We start from the raw sequence: 18,650 nt of genomic DNA, 5'->3' as shown, positions 1-18,650 counted from the left end.
TATTACAGATCATAAAGCCCTCACGTGGTTGGAAACTGCCCACACGTGGAATGCTCGTCTCACTCGCTGGTTCATCCAGTTACAGATGTATTCTTTTGATGTTCAATATTGCAAAGGCAAGGAAAATGTAATCGCTGATTTGCTAAGTCGATCTTTTCCTTGGCAGTTGGACATGCATTATCATGTCAACTACTCCGAGTTGGAATTAATGCTGCAACCTTTGTGTGACTGTAAGGAACTTGCGAATGCACAGAGAAATGATATCGAATTGAATGAGATCATTTCCTATCTCTCTGGAGATGTTGATACTGATAATTCTCGCTGTAGGAATTGGCGGAAACAGTATTGTCTCAGGGAGAACATATTATGTGTCAGGGATTTTCACAGACCAGAAAAGTTAAGGATATGCTTACCTGCCTCCTTAATTGGTAATATGCTCATCAAGTTTCATGATGAGAGTGGTCATTTCGGTGCATCTCGGACAATGGCACAAATATATAGAAATTTCCGATGGAAAAACATGTTTAAAGATATAAAACAATATGTTGCTGATTGCGATACTTGTGTCAGGTCAAAGCCCAATAAACATCCTGCAAAACATTTAGTTAAAATACACCTGACCAGTAAACCTGGAAAAGTCCTTTTTGTGGATTTGCAAGGTCCATTCGTCATGGGTTCTAAGCGGGAGAGATTTTTGTTGACAGTGTTGGATGCTGCAAGTCGGTACTTGTTGGCTTATCCTATTGTCAACAGTAATGCAAATACAGTCATCAAAAAGCTTATCCATTGTTATTTTGTCCATTTGGGTATTCCTGAAAAATTGATTGCCGATAATGGACCTCAATTCAGATCTCATCAGTTTGCAGATAAAATGAAACACTTAGGCATCATGTTAGTGTTCACTCCTCCATATCATCCGTCCTCCAATATGGTTGAGAGATATCATGCAGAGCTTAACCGCTTAATGAGAGTTTTGTGTCAGGATAGTCATACCCTATGGCCTGAAAAGGTTAATGTTGCCCTTCATTGTTTAAATAATGCAATTTCATCTCAAACAGGTTATGCTCCTATAGAACTGCGATTAAATATGGAACCTAACATGAGCATATTCAATAATATCACTGAAGATGAAGTAATGTCATGGGATAATAAAATTCACATGGCACATCTAAAAAGTTTTGAGGCCAGAAGTAAGAAAACAAACCAAATCAACCAAAAACAACAAGATAAAGTTTCCATATTAGTTGGTGATTTGTTGTTTGTTAGAAACAGACATAAAGATTTAGAAAATAATCCCATTAAGAAATACTGCTTCTTGTTTGAAGGACCTTATTTGTGTGTTGAGAATCATGATAATTCAACAGTTACCTTGTTAGAATGCAACACTGGTAATCCTGTGAGTCAAGTGGCCATTGAACACATCAAAGTGTGGAAGTGTTCTAATGCCAAAAGGTATAAATGGCTAGAAATTTTACAAAACTGCAACAAGTCACATGAGGAGCTAATAAAGAGATTGTTGCAAGGATGCAAGGTAGATGACATACTTGTCAGATCTTCAAAGGAAACAGATATTTCTGTAGTGAAGATGTAAGATTAAGTAAGCGTAAAAGGTTGGTTGGGAGTTTCTTATTGACTGAGTGTCAAGGGTGGTATATAAGACCTCAGTTCTTTACTTTTTCGTTCTTTGTATATTAATTTTAGCATTATGAAATTGCTTATGCGAACATGTTGTTTATTTTGTTGGTTTGAAGGACAAAAGATACTTCTTCATTCCACAACCATACCCACAAGGGTTGGTTGGTTGGGAGTTTCTTATTGACTGAGTGTCAAGGGTGGTACATAAAACCTCAGTTCTTTACTTTTTTAATTATTCATATATTAATTTTAGCATTATGAAATTGCTTATGCTAACACGTTGTTTATTTTGTTGTTTTGAAGGACAAAAGATACTGCTTCATTTCACAACCATACCCATGAGGGTTGGTTGGTTGAGTTCTTCTTCTTAGGATGTGGGTTAAAGGTGGTACTGTGAGTCACAGTACTTTGTGCAGAATTTTTCTTTTGTCAGCTGGTAATGTCAAAATTTTCTCACTTTTCATGCTTCTTTCTTTGAGTCTGAAACATTAGTTCAGGTATGAAGTATTCCTCTGTAGAGTTTGCCTTAAGTTGATCTTCATGATCCGACATTGGTCTTCAATCATATTTCTTGATCCTTAGTTGTGTTGAACGGTGAAAAAATTTAATGTAACAAATATTCTTTGTTATGTGTATTTTGGAGTGCAAAAAAATGTATAATATAATGTGATGGCATGTGCATAATAATTTTGAATGCTAAGATTTAGCTTTGGCTTGAAAAATATTTACTAGAGCACAAAGATTCCAAGAATTGAATCGTAGGCTCAAATAGGAATGAACTTGACAAAGAGCAAAGTGATTCACGTGTTGATCCAAGCTTCAGTCAAGTAGTTGTTTCCTTTAAAAATGCTAGAATGCATTATGGCTCCAAAATGTGTTCACAAAGGGCTGAATAGTAAGTTCGAGCCGTGACGCTGCGAGTTCAGGAACAACAATTATTTATGATTTATAATTTCTGTGCACACATCATAATTTATACATTTCTTGCATGAATTCATTTGCAATGTAAGAAATCTTATATTCAGCACTCCGTAAATCTGAGGATGTTTGCTTTTCGATGCAGGGACTTACATTTTTGTCTTGTTAGCTGATGTTGCTAGATGAATGGATCAATTCCTAATGGGAAATTTAGGGAAATTTAGATCAGAGGTTACTTACTCTACATGTAGAAAGTTATAATTAATATATTTTTTTGGCTAAATAAAGATTAATATAAAAATTATGCTCTCAGGTTGAAAATTAAGTTCTGAATGGTGCTTCATGGGTTGATAATAAATAATAATGTTATGTAGGTACATTGTTTATGTAAAATTGGTTCATGTGGTACTTCACTAGATAATAATTGTTGGTATGTCGAACTTGATTTTTTTTTTCAATATTATTAAGTACTAAATGTTCATTATGGGTAGTTGCACTGTATTGGTTCATGATGAACAAGTTCTTGTTGTATTGTTGGATAACAAATATTCAGTCACACTCAATTGATTATAATGCTGAACATGTAAACAGATTGTAAATATAGAGGCATTATATTAATTATTATATGTTAAATGTCTCAGTAGGGCTCAGATCTGTTGTGGGTTCTGTTGTGTATTTGGAACACACGCAGATCGCACTCAAGGTGTCGAATAGATTATAAATGATATGCACGCATAATTCAACATTATTTAATTGATCACCAAATTCCATTCAACAAACTATAATGAACTCCATTTATACAAGACCCAAAACACAATCTGTTTTTATCCACATTTTCACAACTTCAAAGGTCTTATAAACCATACAGACTATTTACGCAATAAGCGTCACACATACGACATTCCCCCGCATCGATGAAATTTTGCATTAGCAAAATTTTGGTTTTATGTCTTTACTTCTTTTAACCATAATCACTCAAATCCAATCTGTCAGGTGGTTTTCTTTGCCTATGACTTCTCCTTAACACTCTTGACTCTGCTGCTTCACGTCTATCTAAATCTATGTTACCTCTTGCAGCTTCTTCCACCACTTCATGATTGTCTCCTCTCTCGTAATCTTTAAACGTATCATTCGCATCTAAATATCTTCCTTCGTGGACTTCTGAAGATGCGTCATTATTCTTATCGCCTGTTTCATCACTATCATGATGATATCCTCTATCATTTTCTCTCACATTTCTCCATTTTATCTGGTTCCCATGCACTAACTTAACATCTTTACCAACTTTAATATACCAAGTATATGTCCCTGCTCTCCGGACAACTTCACCTTGAACGTAGGATGCACCACTGGAATCTCGGTTGGCAAGTTTCACCCAAACTTTGACACCTCCTCTGGTATCCTCGCGTTTGCTTTTATCAGGAATATCCTGCAACCGACCTATATCATCTTTCGGTCTCGGCTCAAATGCATACATCATTTCAGCAGGAGATTTAAAATTAACGGTGTTTGGAGCCATTCGGACACAATGTAGCACATCCAGCAAAGCATTATTTAAATCAAAATGCTTGTCCTCTTTTCTAGTTTCGTACAATTTACATCTCAGAGCACTTTTTATAATTTGTACGTGTCTCTCAGCTTGTCCATTACTAGCCGGATGATAAGCTGGTGATTGCATCAAAGCAATCCCTTGATCTTCACAATATTTCTTGAATTCTGCAGATTGGAAGGGAGGACCATTATCCGTAACTAAGGAGTATGGCTGATTATACCTTGAACTTAGTCTCGACATAAATCCTTTTACATCCCTGAATGATGTAGAAGATACAACTTCACATTCTGGCCATTTTGTAAATGCATCAACAACGAGAAGCAACACTTTTCCTTGAAAATAGAAAAAATCCATGTGTGCTCTCTCCCACGGCTTACTTACTTCCTTACAATCATTGTATTCTTTCTTTTTGGTGTCAGGTTTTACAGCATTACAAACGTTGCACGATTTTACGTGATCTTCAACGCATTTGTCTATACCAGGCCACCAATATCTTTCACGCAATAGTAACTTCATTTTAACTACGCCATCGTGATTCTCATGAGCTTTCTCCAAAACTTGTTGCCTCATTGAATTAGGTACAATAACTCTAGAACTCCACAGCAATATATCTTCTTCACATTGTAGTTCATTTCTTCTTCTTCTCAGCGCTTCGAATTCACTTGCATCTATATTTGGATCCTTAATCTTAGATTCTGGCCAACCTTCCATAACGTACCTTTTGACCTGTTTCAACATCACATCTTGTTCTTGCAAAGTTCGGAAGACATCTTTCAGACGATCCGTGAGTTTGATTGCATTTACAAACTGAATCCCGTCGATATCAACTGTTTCCCCTTGCAATGGCAACCTCGACAACAGATCCGCTACTTCAACATTCTTCTTGTACACAATTTCATATTCATAATTAGCCAAGAACAAACACCAACGTTGAATCCTGGATGAAGCCATAATGGGTATAGCCTTTCCATATTGAAGTAGTTGTTTGGCGGGTAGTGAATCAGTCCATATTTGAAATTGCTTTCCATAAATATATTTTCTAAATCTCTTCACGGCAAATATAATTGAAAGAGCTTCCTTTTCATGATGAGGATAAGACATTTCATGTTGCGAAAGAGTAGTAGATGCACACTCTATTGTTTTCAATTCACCATTAATTCTATGGCATATCTGAGCTCCTAGACCATAGCTCGAAGCGTCGCATATGATTACTGTATCCTTGCTAGGATCAAACGGAGTTAAAGTTTCGGATGACTGCAGTGCTTCTTTAACCTTTTTGAACTGACTTTCACAGTCATCACTCCAATTCCAATGCACATTCTTCTTTAATAAATTGTACAAGGCTGGAATCAGTATAGCCATATTTGGAATGCACCTTCGAAAAAAATTAATGCCTCCCAAAAACGACTTCAATTCCTTCACGTCATGCGGACGTGGACAATTAAGCAATGCTTCAATCTTGCACTGGCATGGTTTAATTCCTTCCGCAGAGAGTTCATATCCTAAGTATTGAATGGATGATTTAAAGAACTTGCACTTTTCCAAATTAACCTTCACGTTATATTGTGCTAACCTGTGCATGACCTCAATACATCTGCTAACCGTTTCATTCAGTCCAGATCCACAAATTAGAATATCGTCTTGATATGGAATTACATAATGCAGACCTTGCAATATCTGTTCAATTACTTTCTGAAATATTTGAGACGAAATTTTAACTCCAAACGGTAATCTTGTGTGTTGTAATAATCCCCATGACGTGTTCATTACAAGCAACCTTTTTGCTTTTTCACTCAAAGCTATTTGCCAATAAGCTTTTTGCAAATCCAAACTAACAAATACGGCATTTCCTCTAACTTTCTGGAAAATATCCTCTAACAGTGGTAGGGGATAAGAAGCATTTTCTACGTATTTGTTCAATGTACTTTTTAGATCGCAACAAATGCGTAAATCTCCATTTTTCTTTTTAATGACAACCATCGGACTGGCCCATTCACTAGTATTGACTTTTTCATAAATGCCATTTTCTACCAATTTATCCAATTCTGATTTTACTTTGTCTTTAATTCCATAAGGCACATTGTAAAATCTCTTAAAAATTGGAGTTGCGTCCGGTTTTAATGGAATATCAGCTCTAAAATCTTTTATAGGCAAGCTTAAATCGCCATCAAATGTAGAATGAAATTCTTCCTTTATAATATCAACGATCCCCTGTACATTATTAGTTTTTATACAATTGACACATTTATTTAATATATGCTTGACATTACGAACATCAGAGTTCATTGCACTATTTCCTGTGACATTGTGTGCAATAATATCAGACTGCGGAGAACAAGTTCCCCTTGCACAAATTTCAGTCAACTCACAATGTAACTTGGGTATCATAATTTGAATCCAACTTCTTCCTAAAAGCGGATATTCTAAATGACAGTTGATTATGTACAAATCTAGACGATAGAACTGATTTCTCCACGCAACATTCACATTAACTTTTCCCAGTAATGGTATCACATTATTATCAGCACCTTTCAATGTACAGTTAGGTTCAGACATTTGTACATTTTGCAGAAACATTTGATAAAAATCTTTACTAGCTACAGATGCATAGGATCCAGTGTCAATCTCAAACTTTGCTTCATGACCATGTACATTAATTTCTATTAAATATGTGCGCTGGTTAATGTTGGAATCTAGTTCCCTTGTACACACTTTTATACCATTTTCAGAATCGTTGATCACATGTTGTGATGATTGAAGTTTGGATGCCTGATCCACGATTTCTTCTTTATCAACTTTACTATTAAAGTTCATTTGTGCATCATTAGAATGCGTAAAAATAGTGGCAATAAATAAATCTTGACTTGCAGCTGTGTTTGTTGGACTAGCTTCAGAGTTAGGTGCGGATTCTAACTCAGTTGTATGAGCAACAAATTTGTTATTGAGTTCATAATTTGTGGATTTTCTTCGTTCAATGTTAATCCTTTTATAACATTTCAAATAATTATGGCCTTGCTTCCCACAAAACGAACAAAACCTTCCTTCATAATGCCCTTGCACTTGGGACTTTGATTTATATGATTTTGAATTATTAGCTTGACCATGAAGATTACTTTGCTGATTGCTAAATTTGGAATCAATCTCATTTTTACGTGAAACGTTATTCGCTTCATGAAATCTTCTGTCATTGCCCTTGCACTTAATATTATTCATTGTGCCTTTTAAGTTCACTTCACGGTAATAATCCTTCATATCACACTCGAGTTTTTCCATTTGTCTAGCTAACTCAAAAGCTTTCTGGAATTCCATGATATTTTCTGCTATTATTTTCTTCCTAATAACGTCAGACCTTAAACCGCTCACGAACGTGTCAAACAATGCAATAGGTAAAAACTCACCATATCCACATGCTTCACCTATCTTTCGGAGCCTTCTTGTAAAATCTTCAACCTTCTCCACATCCAATTGCGTACATTTTCTTAACTTTAGGCGTTGCACTATAAAATTACTACTTGGATTGTAATAAGAAATGAGCCTATCAGAAATTTCTTTGAACGATTTCTTCTCTGGTAGGATTGGAGAGAACAACTCGCGTAACACTTCATAAGGTTTGGCGCCAATTACAGATATGAATCTAGGAACTTTGCTTTCCTCAGATATGTTGAAAACTCGGCAATAATTATCATATCTTTCCAAATAAGAGTTAATGGTTCCTTCATCTGGATCATATTTGTCAAATCCGGGCACGTACGCCATGATGCCTACCGCAACGATTAAATCCAATTAATCATAGACAAAACTCACCTAAATCTGTACTACGCCGTTAAATATTTTTCTCGTCGCCATTTAATACATCTGTTGTGTATTTGGAACACACGCAGATCGCACTCAAGGTGTCGAATAGATTATAAATGATATGCACGCATAATTCAACAATGTTTAATTGATCACCAAATTCCATTCAACAAACTATAATGAACTCCATTTATACAAGACCCAAAACACAATCTGTTTTTATCCACATTTTCACAACTTCAAAGGTCTTATAAACCATACAGACTATTTACGCAATAAGCGTCACACATACGACAGGTTCGTCCCTTGTTGAGCGCCAGTATGACAATAAATATAATACATTGTCATAACTACATTTGAAAATGGTTAGGCTAAGTCCAAAGTTCCACATTTGTGCAATATTTATAATAATTTAGTCATAAGATTGCTCAAAATTTTATTCAAATAATACAATTAAATGTCTGAAATTACTACTTAAACCTATTCCATTAAATATGATGTTTAAAAAAGCCAATTTGTATATCATGACAAAATTATCAAATTGTGAAATATTCTGAATATTGTGAATATTCATATTCATAACAGTTATTTTTGACTGACAATATGAAAAAACAAATATCTTCAATCATATGTGTTCTTGCAGGCAAGCAAGATAAGTTACATTCAAATTTATAATTAAATTTATTGAAATTATGTACATTTGCATTGACATCAAGGTTTATATACAAAGGTCAACTCTTTAAAATTGTTCAATGTCTAATATGATGTCATACTTGGTATTTTATATCAACATTCAAAAAATGGTAATTGTAATCATTAGATAAGTATATTGTGATATACATAGTAAAATAGCTGTAACAGAGCAAATATGTACATTTACAACACAAACATTCAAGCTGTTAAGCACTTATGGACAAAAATATAAAACAAAAACAATTGAAGATAACACATACTAAAAAATCTGGCTTGAACTAGTTGCTCTAATACTAGTTGTCTGTGACTTGAGAGAATCTCAAGAGGGATGGTACATAATTAAAAATGTGACGATTGGTGAAGGTTTGATATCATTAAAAATCTGGATATTTTGAGAGATTATACTGGATAAGTTAATCTTTAATAGTTTGTTTAAACTATATAGAGACATTTTGTTGATAACAGAAGCTTGGAAATGCTTTTATAATGGAATAATCTGTTAAACGATAAAGAAAAGATTTGGAACTGGTGTAAAGTGCCTAGTTTAATAATTGGGAGCTGGAAATTATTATCTGCTGGCATCAGCATTAACTAGCTAGTAAATGAATATTGCATTATCTAAAATGAAATGTTATGAGAAATAAGACTAAGTGAGTGTGATATTTTCTGCATTTTGGATGTGATCAAGCCAAATGTGAAGTTTTGAAAATTGAAGGAAGCCATCTTGTGGACCTGATTGAGGAATCTGACTTGTTGAGTGTGCTCAGATGTAGAACTGATGCATGCCCAAATATTTAGAGTAGGACTTGCTCTGCCTCGCAAGGAGACAATAAAGAAGTGTTTTCTTCATATAAATGTTCTTTCAAATAATTGCATAATTTGATGCTATTGTAATTTTTGTTGTCTCTAGTTTTTTTTTCTTTTCATTTTTATCAATATAATAATTATAAAGTTATCAGTATATGTAAATTTTAAATTACCTTTTCAACATAGTACCATAGTTACCTATTGTGCCGATACTGAGTTTAAAATATACTGACAAAGTTGTTATAGTTTTTATGAGACTTCAATTGGTGACAGTGATTGTGTAGTGTCTGATGAAGAATTTGTACCGCCGTCCGTAACATCATGGAGCAGAGTGCAAAGCAGCATTGATCTAGGTGCGGGAAGTTCGACACAGGCAAGTGCTAAGTTACTTGGTGACAGTACAGTATTTAGCACACCATTTTCTTGTTTTATCAAATATTTCCCCCGCTCAGTATTTGAACACACAGCAGAACAAACTGAACTTTTCACCACCCAGTATCTTGATACTACTTACGAATTTCCACGCCGCTCCACCACTCTGTGTCATCCCGTGTTTTGAGAAATACCATACCATCAGGGACTACAGAATGGTTTGCCAGTACAAGGAATGACTTTTGTAATTTCTCTATAACATATTTTGCAATGTAATTTTTTAAAATTATTCTTTCTAAAAATTTTTTCAAAATTTCAAAATTTCAAAATTTTTCAAAATATCATACCACCAGGTACTACAGAATGGTTTTCCAGTGCAAGAATGAATTTTATAAGTTCTCTCTCATATAGAACACAATGTAATTGTGAAAACTATTTGTTTATAAAAAAAATATTTTTTCAAATTTAATTACGCAGCCAAGGGATATTGTGTGCCAGAGAATTCCGCAGCGAAAGAGTTAAGGATCACCCGATCAGTGTTGCAAACCAATTTTTCCCAGCATGTAATTTCCCCAGGAACGAGAAATTGTGGAGCCGTACTGTTACAGGAGAGGAAACAGGGTTGGGTATGGCTGGAAAATTTCCTCTGAACTTCTTCCCAGCATGTAATTTTCCCAGGAATGGGGAGTTTTGAAGCCAAATTATCGCAGGCAAGGGGAAAGTGTGGCATATGGGGACATGGACAAGAACATCATTGAACGCTTGCACATGAGTTGAAAAAGAGGTCATTGACCTTCAAACAATTAAGAGTTACAGTGGGGAGAAGAAAACTGTTGGCTGACCGGGAATGGTTTATGAGTGCATCTAGCCGGCCTCCGTGGCAGAGTGGTTAGCACATCGTCCTACGACGCCAGCGGTCCCGGTTTTGTATCCTGGCCTGGGCATGGATGTTTGTGAGTATCCATTCATCAATTTCATCATATCACTCATCCCCATCTTTGCAAATTAGCCAAAAGTGACAAAAAAGGCGAAGTAAAATAAAGCAAGTCAATCAATGAGTGCATCTAAAAATTACCAAAATGGCAAGGATCAGTTCTAGTCTAGATCACGTCGAGTGGTCTTTAGGGGTTCCTTGGTACGTGGAATTTATTTAGAGGCAGCGTGTGAGTGGATTCTATTTTTGTGAATGATACGTGCTGTGTTGTGTAGTGAACTGAAATGAGAGACATAATTAACAAGTTGTCTATTTGGCTTATGTATGACGATAAGCTCCAAGTCGTTGTGGATATCTCTTTTATGTCCACTTTATGCACAGATAAGCAAATGGGGATTGGACCTACAGTTAAAGTGATATCCAAACCACCATGTATCGAACCCGGGACCCCTTAGTTTGAAGGCAATGATATTACCACTGCACCAACAAGGAGGCCCTGAACTTCAAATCGTGAAAATAGGTAGGTAGAAGTTTTATATTTATTCTCGTATATAGGCTTACATAAATATTTTACAATATGGGCCTTTTATTTATGCAAATGAGAATGAAATTCTTTCGCCGGACTCTGTGGTTGAGTGGTTAGCACATCGTGCTGCGATGCCAAGGGTCTCGGGTTCGAATCCCGCTCGGGCATGGTTGTTTGTGAATGTCCATTCATCGATTTCATCATTTCATCACTCATCCCCATCGTCGCAAATTAGCCAAGAGGCACAAAACGCGAAGTAAAATAAAATCAATCAATCAAATCAAATCAATTGAAATTCTTTCTGTACTGGTGTACAGTACAGAACCCAGTTGCCTTTCGCTCCAAAACAGAGAAATGCACATAACAGGACTTCACTATACGAGCGCAATATTTAGCATAGTGCTAACCCGCTCTCGCAGTTTATTACTCAAGATTCCCTATGCCATCCTCTCATTCAGCAATGAACATTTCATCTGAGCTACGTGCATAGCGCTGCCTGCCCCGCAGTTTATCACGCAGAGGTCCCTATACATATGACACTCACTTTCTGTGCATCTCTATACATCCATCTGGCTCCGTAAATACTGCCTCAATCCATTGGGCCTTGTATTGGAGTATCTAAGAGAGTCTGCAAATGTCTGAGTATCTGAGTATCTGAGAGCGGTGAGAGAGCCTGTAACAAGTCGGAACCCAGTATTTATACCTCCGACAAACAGCCCACCCCCATCCACTGGGGCAAGGCCCTATTGTTACCTTTCAAACAGGGAAGCTGTTGAGGGAAAACAACCTAGGCAAGAGCATTTACAAATATCCAAACTTTTACATATATATTTTCCATCTTCCAGCTGTGTGTGTTAAAACCACAGCACACCTCTGCAAATCTACATGATGATTGGCTCTTCCAGGTTGGGGGGGGGGGGGGGGCTTGCCTTGTAATCAAGGGATCCCAGGTTCGATACCCGGTGGAGGCACATAGTGGTTCGGATACCACTTTAAACTGTAGGTCCAGTCCCAATTAGCCTTACTGTGCATAAAGTGGACTTAAAACACCAAATCTTCCAGGTTGGAATCCTAGCCTGGGCATGGGTGCTCTTTGTGAGCGTCTCTTCCTCAGTTTCATCATATCGTCACTCATCCTCATCTTCGCAGTTAGCCAAAAAAGACAGTAGTAAAATAAACCAAACCAATCAATCAGTCAGCGATATTTGACTCAATCTCTATAATCTGTTACGTACCATACCACAGTGATTGCTATTAATATTTGATTATCAGAATAAATTGTTTAAACACAAGTGATATACTCCTTTCAGACAACCAGTATGCTTACTTATTTGATGGGACAGCTGAAAAAGAAATTCAGGAATTCCTTGCCACAGGCCCAGATATTAGCGAATTGAAGGAAAAGGCTTTGGTCTACAGGAGCATAGTATTGGAAATGATTGGTTCACCTGCAAATGTGTATTTTGATACTGCAAAGTAAGTACCTTTGCTTGATAAATAAATAAAATGCACTTTTTTTTAAAAAAAGGAACTTGTACTAAAACATTAATGCTGATTTTTTTGTGTTCTGTCACATGTATCTGGTATATAAAAGTTCTTCCTTGAGTTATGGAAATTTATTTTCTCATAAACGTTTAGTATTTTTAACCAATATTGAAATTTTTTAGAGCACAGAAATGTGTATTTATGTAGCTACAGGTGTTTAAAAGATGTATCCTGAAATGTTACTTTTTCTCACTATGTTCGTCAATTTTTGTATTATTTCATTCATCACTGACTTTGGAAGTTAACTCACTCAATGAAAACCATGAGTATGAGTTAAGAGGAAAAGTAACAATTATTTCTACCACATTTAGAAAGCCATTAAACTTAATGTGTAATTCACACCCCAGAGTAATTTCTAACTAATTATTTTTTTGAGAGCCATTCATGATATCTGTGTAACTTAACACCCAGAAGAAAAAAGAAATTAATATGAGGTAGTCTTCACGTTAAAAAAAGTGAATCTAGGAATTGTGAGACCTACTTCAAATATGATCACTGTTTAGCAGTGACTACAAGGAAAAATGTTAGACTTAATACTTTTCAAAAGAAAATGCGGAACATAATATGTAACAGCTTGTACATATTATTGTGGTTCAAATTATTTTCTGCTTCATTAGATTTCAAGAAGTGAGAGACTATAATGTTTTCTAGTAAAAATGAAAAATAAATAAAGGCAGACGAGGTTATTACACCCCTTACAAAAAAAATTATTTTGTACTACATGAAAATATATGTAGAAGATGATTACTTACCTTATTCACCTATGTTTTGGACGAACTCAGTGAAGAAATGAACCAATTCCACATTTCTGATGTAGCCTATTACATCCAAACCATTCTCTTTCTCTGAAAAAGTTTAATGATAGCTAATTATTATCATTGACTATTATTAATAATACATTTTTAGTGTTACAGCTTGCCTAGTTATTTACTTAACTTGTGCATGATGCAACATTTGACAAGTTGATTGCTACCTTGCTAAATTTTTGATACAAAACATATGTTCCATTGCTGATTCAAATAGTACATGTTCCAGCAATGGAACATTTGTTGTGTAAAATGTTTTTCACATTTGAAGAAATATGTTGAAGCAATAATATGAAGGTTTCCATGGTAATAGACATCAGAGAAGCAACAGTGGAGCATTGTTTTTAATGAAAAACAATGTGTCTGGAAAGTATGGCAAATTTAAATCTTACTGCAGTCATCATAAAAAAAGAGTAAATTGAAATTGGAGAGCCTAAAATAGTCACTTTGCAATATTTTGAGTGCTTATGCTATATCCACTTCCCTGACTTCAGATTGATTGATTTCTTGTTTTAAGTCCACTTGATGCACATAAAGGCTGATTGGGACTGGACCTACGGTTTAAAGTGGGATCCGAACCACTGTGTGCCTCCACCGGTTATCAAACCCGAGACCCCTTTTCCTCTCATTTTGTTGCATTTTACACTTGTAGAGGTTCATTTGATTGGTTTATTGTCCATATTCTTATTTTTGTGGTGTTTACTTTTAATATGATCCATTTCCACATTACAGTCATTGAATCAAGTACATTGATATTTTTTGCTCATCCATCAAACATTTAAAAAGAAGTTCAAATTAAAAACATTAAAGATAAAACAAGTAAGTTAAAACCAGATAAAATCTGGAGATTCTGCTTTCTTCTAGTCATTGCATGTCTGGTTGCCAATGATTTGATTTATTCCATTCGTTTGGTCATTTATGGTGCAAAGTGTACAATGAAATTGAACAGGTTACAGCGTTTGGGGAGGGGGTGCATTTTATATTGCTGTGCATGTATCTAAAGGATTCATTATCTACTTTCCATGTTTGGATGTCCCTGCACTGGCCAAAACAAATACATTGGGTGATCAACCCGTTAGCTCACCACCTGAGATTCCAGGTTTGAGGCTTGTCCTTCACACATATGTTCCTTCATCAATTTCATCTAATCATCATTCATTGTTATCAATTTGATGAGCCTGAGATGTGGAAATATGACACAAATAAGAGATGTTCAGAAGGTACTTGTCACAACTGTTGATGACAGTTGTGATAACATCACATAACTTGTTGATGATGATTCCAAAACTCCCTATTTTAACTTGAATGTGTCTTTTCTACAGTACATTGGAATAAAAGTGCAGAGCAGAAACTGTTAATATTTTAAAATTAGGGCCGAGTTGATACTGATGCGAATGTATCAGTATCGATCAATACCAGTGGTATGTATATCAGAAATGATCAGTTCAAATGTAATCACTGACACTGGCTGATAATTTCCAGGAGCCATGAATCCCACAAAGTCTGCAAGAATGCCATGCTACACTTTCACAGAGAGAAATTGTGCGAGATGCATAATTTTCCTTATTTTGATGCCAGCATTGCATAGAGAAATATATTTTGTGATTAAATAATCACCTTAGGTGAAATTATGAATATTTTAAAACAAAGTTCTGGTAGATTGCTGTGATCTAGTTTGAGTGGAAAACCTACCTATATTGTAAAATTTGTAATTGGAATAGTCCAATATGATATTTGAGCTGATACTGATAAAAAAATTACCGATACCGATATCTGATATTCCATCAATCTGATATCATTTTCCAAATGGTCCTCGGGCCTCCCTGATGGGGCAATGGTAGCATCGTTGTCTTGTAATCAGCTCAATCTGGCCCAAACATTCCTGATGATAAGGTAAGTCCAGTAGAGATCTTTGAACACATGTTTACTACTGAGCTGTTGGAGCACATTGTCTTTCAGACAAAATTGTACCCAACACAAAATGCAGGTGGCTGCACAGTTAATTCTCCAATAAATGTAGAAGAAATTAAAAAATTCTTATCCATAAATCTGCTTATGGGTGTGAAAAAAATCTTGGTTACCGAGACTACTGGTCGGCAGATCCAGTTCTCCTTGACCAATTCATTTCATCTTTGATGTCTAGAACGCGATTTTCGTGGCTTCTTTCTCACCTGCATGTCAATGATAATAATTTGCAACCTAAAGAAGGTGAGTTTGGTTTTGATAGGCTCTACAAGGTCCGTCCTTATTTAGACATGATAACCACCCAGATAGCACGTAAGTTAACTGCAAGTTAAATCGAATGTCGATTTAACTTGCAGTTAACTTACATGCTATCTGGGCAGAAGTTTTCAGCATAGTTACTATCCTACACGTAAGCAAGCAGTCGACGAATCTATGATTCGATTCAAGGGCAGATCTAGCCTGAAGCAGTACATGCCACTGAAGCCCATAAAGTGCAGATATAAAGTTTGGGTGCGTGCAAACGAAAATGGATACATTTCCAAGTTTGAAATATATACTGGAAAGAAAACAGAAGGCAGAGAAACATCATTAGGTTCCACAGTTGTAAAAATGCTGATTGAGGAATTAGTTGGAAAATTTCATGAAGTGTACTTTGACAATTATTTCACTTTGCCAAATCTTGTTTTGTATCTGAAGAAACAAGATATTTATGCATGTGGAACTGTAAGGAAAAGTAGGGTAGGTTTCCCGAAGGACTTTGATGCTGATAATGTTTTGTAAAGAGGTGAATTTCAATTCACGTGTAGTCAGCAGGGAGTGTGGGCATTGATTTGGAAGGATAAAAAAGGTATCACATTCCTCTCAAATTTTCATGATGTGACGGATGTTCGTGTAGTTCAAAGAAAAAACAAGTGTGGAACAAAAACAACGTTCAGCTGCCCTCAATTGGTGAAAGATTACAATGCTCACATGGGACTAGTGGACAAAGCTGACATGTTGAAATTGACAGGAAAAGTCACAAATGGTGGCACAGAATTTTCTGGCCTTTTTGGGATGTGACAATAGTAGAAAATTCATATATAATTTACAATGAACTTAACCCGAATACTGCAAAGACTCTGAAGGAATTCCGGTTGGTCGTTATTGCTGGCCTAGTTGGTGCATCAAAGGATTCGACTCCTACCAAAGGAAAGAAGGCTAGAAATGTGCAGTGGCGAGTCAAGCCATATGTAGCTCCTGAGAAGAGGTTTGACAAAGCTTGTCACATGCCACAGAAAGGAACATCAAGGAGATGTGCATACTGTAGCAGTGTTCAAGAACCCCATCGAACAAGATGGTAGTGTTCAACATGTAAAGTGGGACTTTGTATGTCAAAAACAAAAAAAACTGTTTCACTTTGTATCATCAAAATTAAAATTGTCTTCATGCTTGCTGGTTCCTTAATGAAACCACCTTATGTAACACCATACATATATATAATATTATGTTGAAGCTCAGTGGTTCCCTAGTGAAACCACACCATGTAACACCATACATTTTTAATTTCAGTTATTTTTAACATTATATTCTTTCATAGTGTGTCAATTCATGTAATTATATCAATAAAACTAGTTTAAGTTTCCATAATTTCTTTATTTGGGCCTGAAAGGGTTAATCTGTCCCAACTCTAATTAATAAATATTCTGAACCACTTTTTAAAAAAATAATTTTCTAAGTAAAAAAACAAAAGGTAAAGTGCTCCCCTGTGCTTAGCACCATGCCATGAGAGCATATATGGGGGTGTGGGGGTAACGCCCCACACTTTCTTGATCCGGTTGTGAATGGGGGTGATGTGATCAGCATCACACCCCTGACCGCCTTTACACCCCAGGGATTCCTCCAGGTACCCATGTCATTCGACGCTGGGTGGGTGCTGGGGCTGCTTCCAACGTTAGAAAAGTTCCCGGATTTGAACCGGTAAGGGATCGAACCCGGGACCTTTAGCATGGTAGTCAGACTCGTTACCAACTGAGCTACCGTGGCCACTCATTTTCCAAGTATTGCCATCAATATTAGTTTGATGGTGGATCAGTTCTATTTTAAACCCTAATTACTGTGATACGTTATACAAGTCTATGTGTGAATAAAACAGCTATTAAAAATATAATGTAATATATTGTAATTGTATTCTTTGTAGGATCAAGCAGACTCACCTTACTGCTTATCTGAGAGATGTAGCAAACAATTTTGTGAAGAGCATAGTGACAGTCATGTCCAATCAACACATGGATCATTGTGTCAAGTAAGTTTTGTTTTTTTAATACTAGTAATTATGTACCTTGATTGCAAGAGTCCAGTCAGTAGGGCATTGACTTGCTATTTTACAACAAGTTCCAAAATGGATGGTGGCAGAGGCCATCAAAATTAATATAATGTCTGCGAGTAAGTTTTACGGTAAAAGTTAGCAACTCACTCACGTCTAATTTCTCAATGCTCAGACATCAAACAAAAACTATCATATCTTTTCAAAGTTTTAATGGTAAAAACATGTTTTTGTTTTCAGATATGCATATCAAAGTTTAACAAAAACTGGTAAATCTGGTCAGTTCTCAAGAATTTTATCAAACAACTATTTTGCAATAACTCTTTTGTTGATTTATTCAACACATGTTAACTCTTTCGCTGCGGAATTCTCTGGCACACAATATCCCTTGGCTGCGTAATTAAATTTGAAAATATATTTTTTTTATAAAAAAATAGTTTTCACAATTACATATATGAGAGAGAACTTACAAAAGTCATTCCTTGAACTGGAAAACCATTCTGTACTTCCTGGTGGTATGATATTTTGAAAAATTTTGAAATTTTGAAAAAAAAAAATAATTTTTTTTAGAAACATTTTTAACATTTTTTTAGAAACAATAATTTTACACAATTAAATTGCAAAATATGTTATAGAGAACTTACAAAAGTCAATCCTTGCACTGGAAAACCATTATGTAGTCCCTGGTGGTATGATATTTTGAAAAATTTTGAAATTTTGAAAAAAATATTTTTTTTTAGAAAGTATAATTTTACAAAATTACATTACAAAATATGTTATAGAGAACTTGCAAAAGTCAT

General features: G+C 35.6%; 1 protein-coding gene across 1 annotated transcript in view; it reads left to right on the top strand.

Annotated features, from left to right (window-relative positions):
* LOC145991789 (dynein axonemal heavy chain 7-like) overlaps window positions 1–18,650 on the top strand; it is a 208,974-nt gene that overhangs the window by 31,976 nt on the left and 158,348 nt on the right. Inside the window, exons 8-9 of the mRNA XM_083127839.1 lie at window positions 12,543–12,708; window positions 17,725–17,829. Of these exons, the coding sequence (XP_082983965.1) occupies window positions 12,543–12,708; window positions 17,725–17,829 (271 nt within the window). The remainder of the gene's footprint in view (window positions 1–12,542; window positions 12,709–17,724; window positions 17,830–18,650) is intronic.

This window comes from Lepisma saccharinum, chromosome 8, assembly GCF_977018435.1.
Source record: "Lepisma saccharinum chromosome 8, izLepSacc3.1, whole genome shotgun sequence".
NCBI lineage: Eukaryota > Metazoa > Arthropoda > Insecta > Zygentoma > Lepismatidae > Lepisma > Lepisma saccharinum.
The sequence above is the reverse complement of the archived record's forward strand: the minus strand, read 5'-3'. Positions and strand labels throughout refer to the sequence as shown.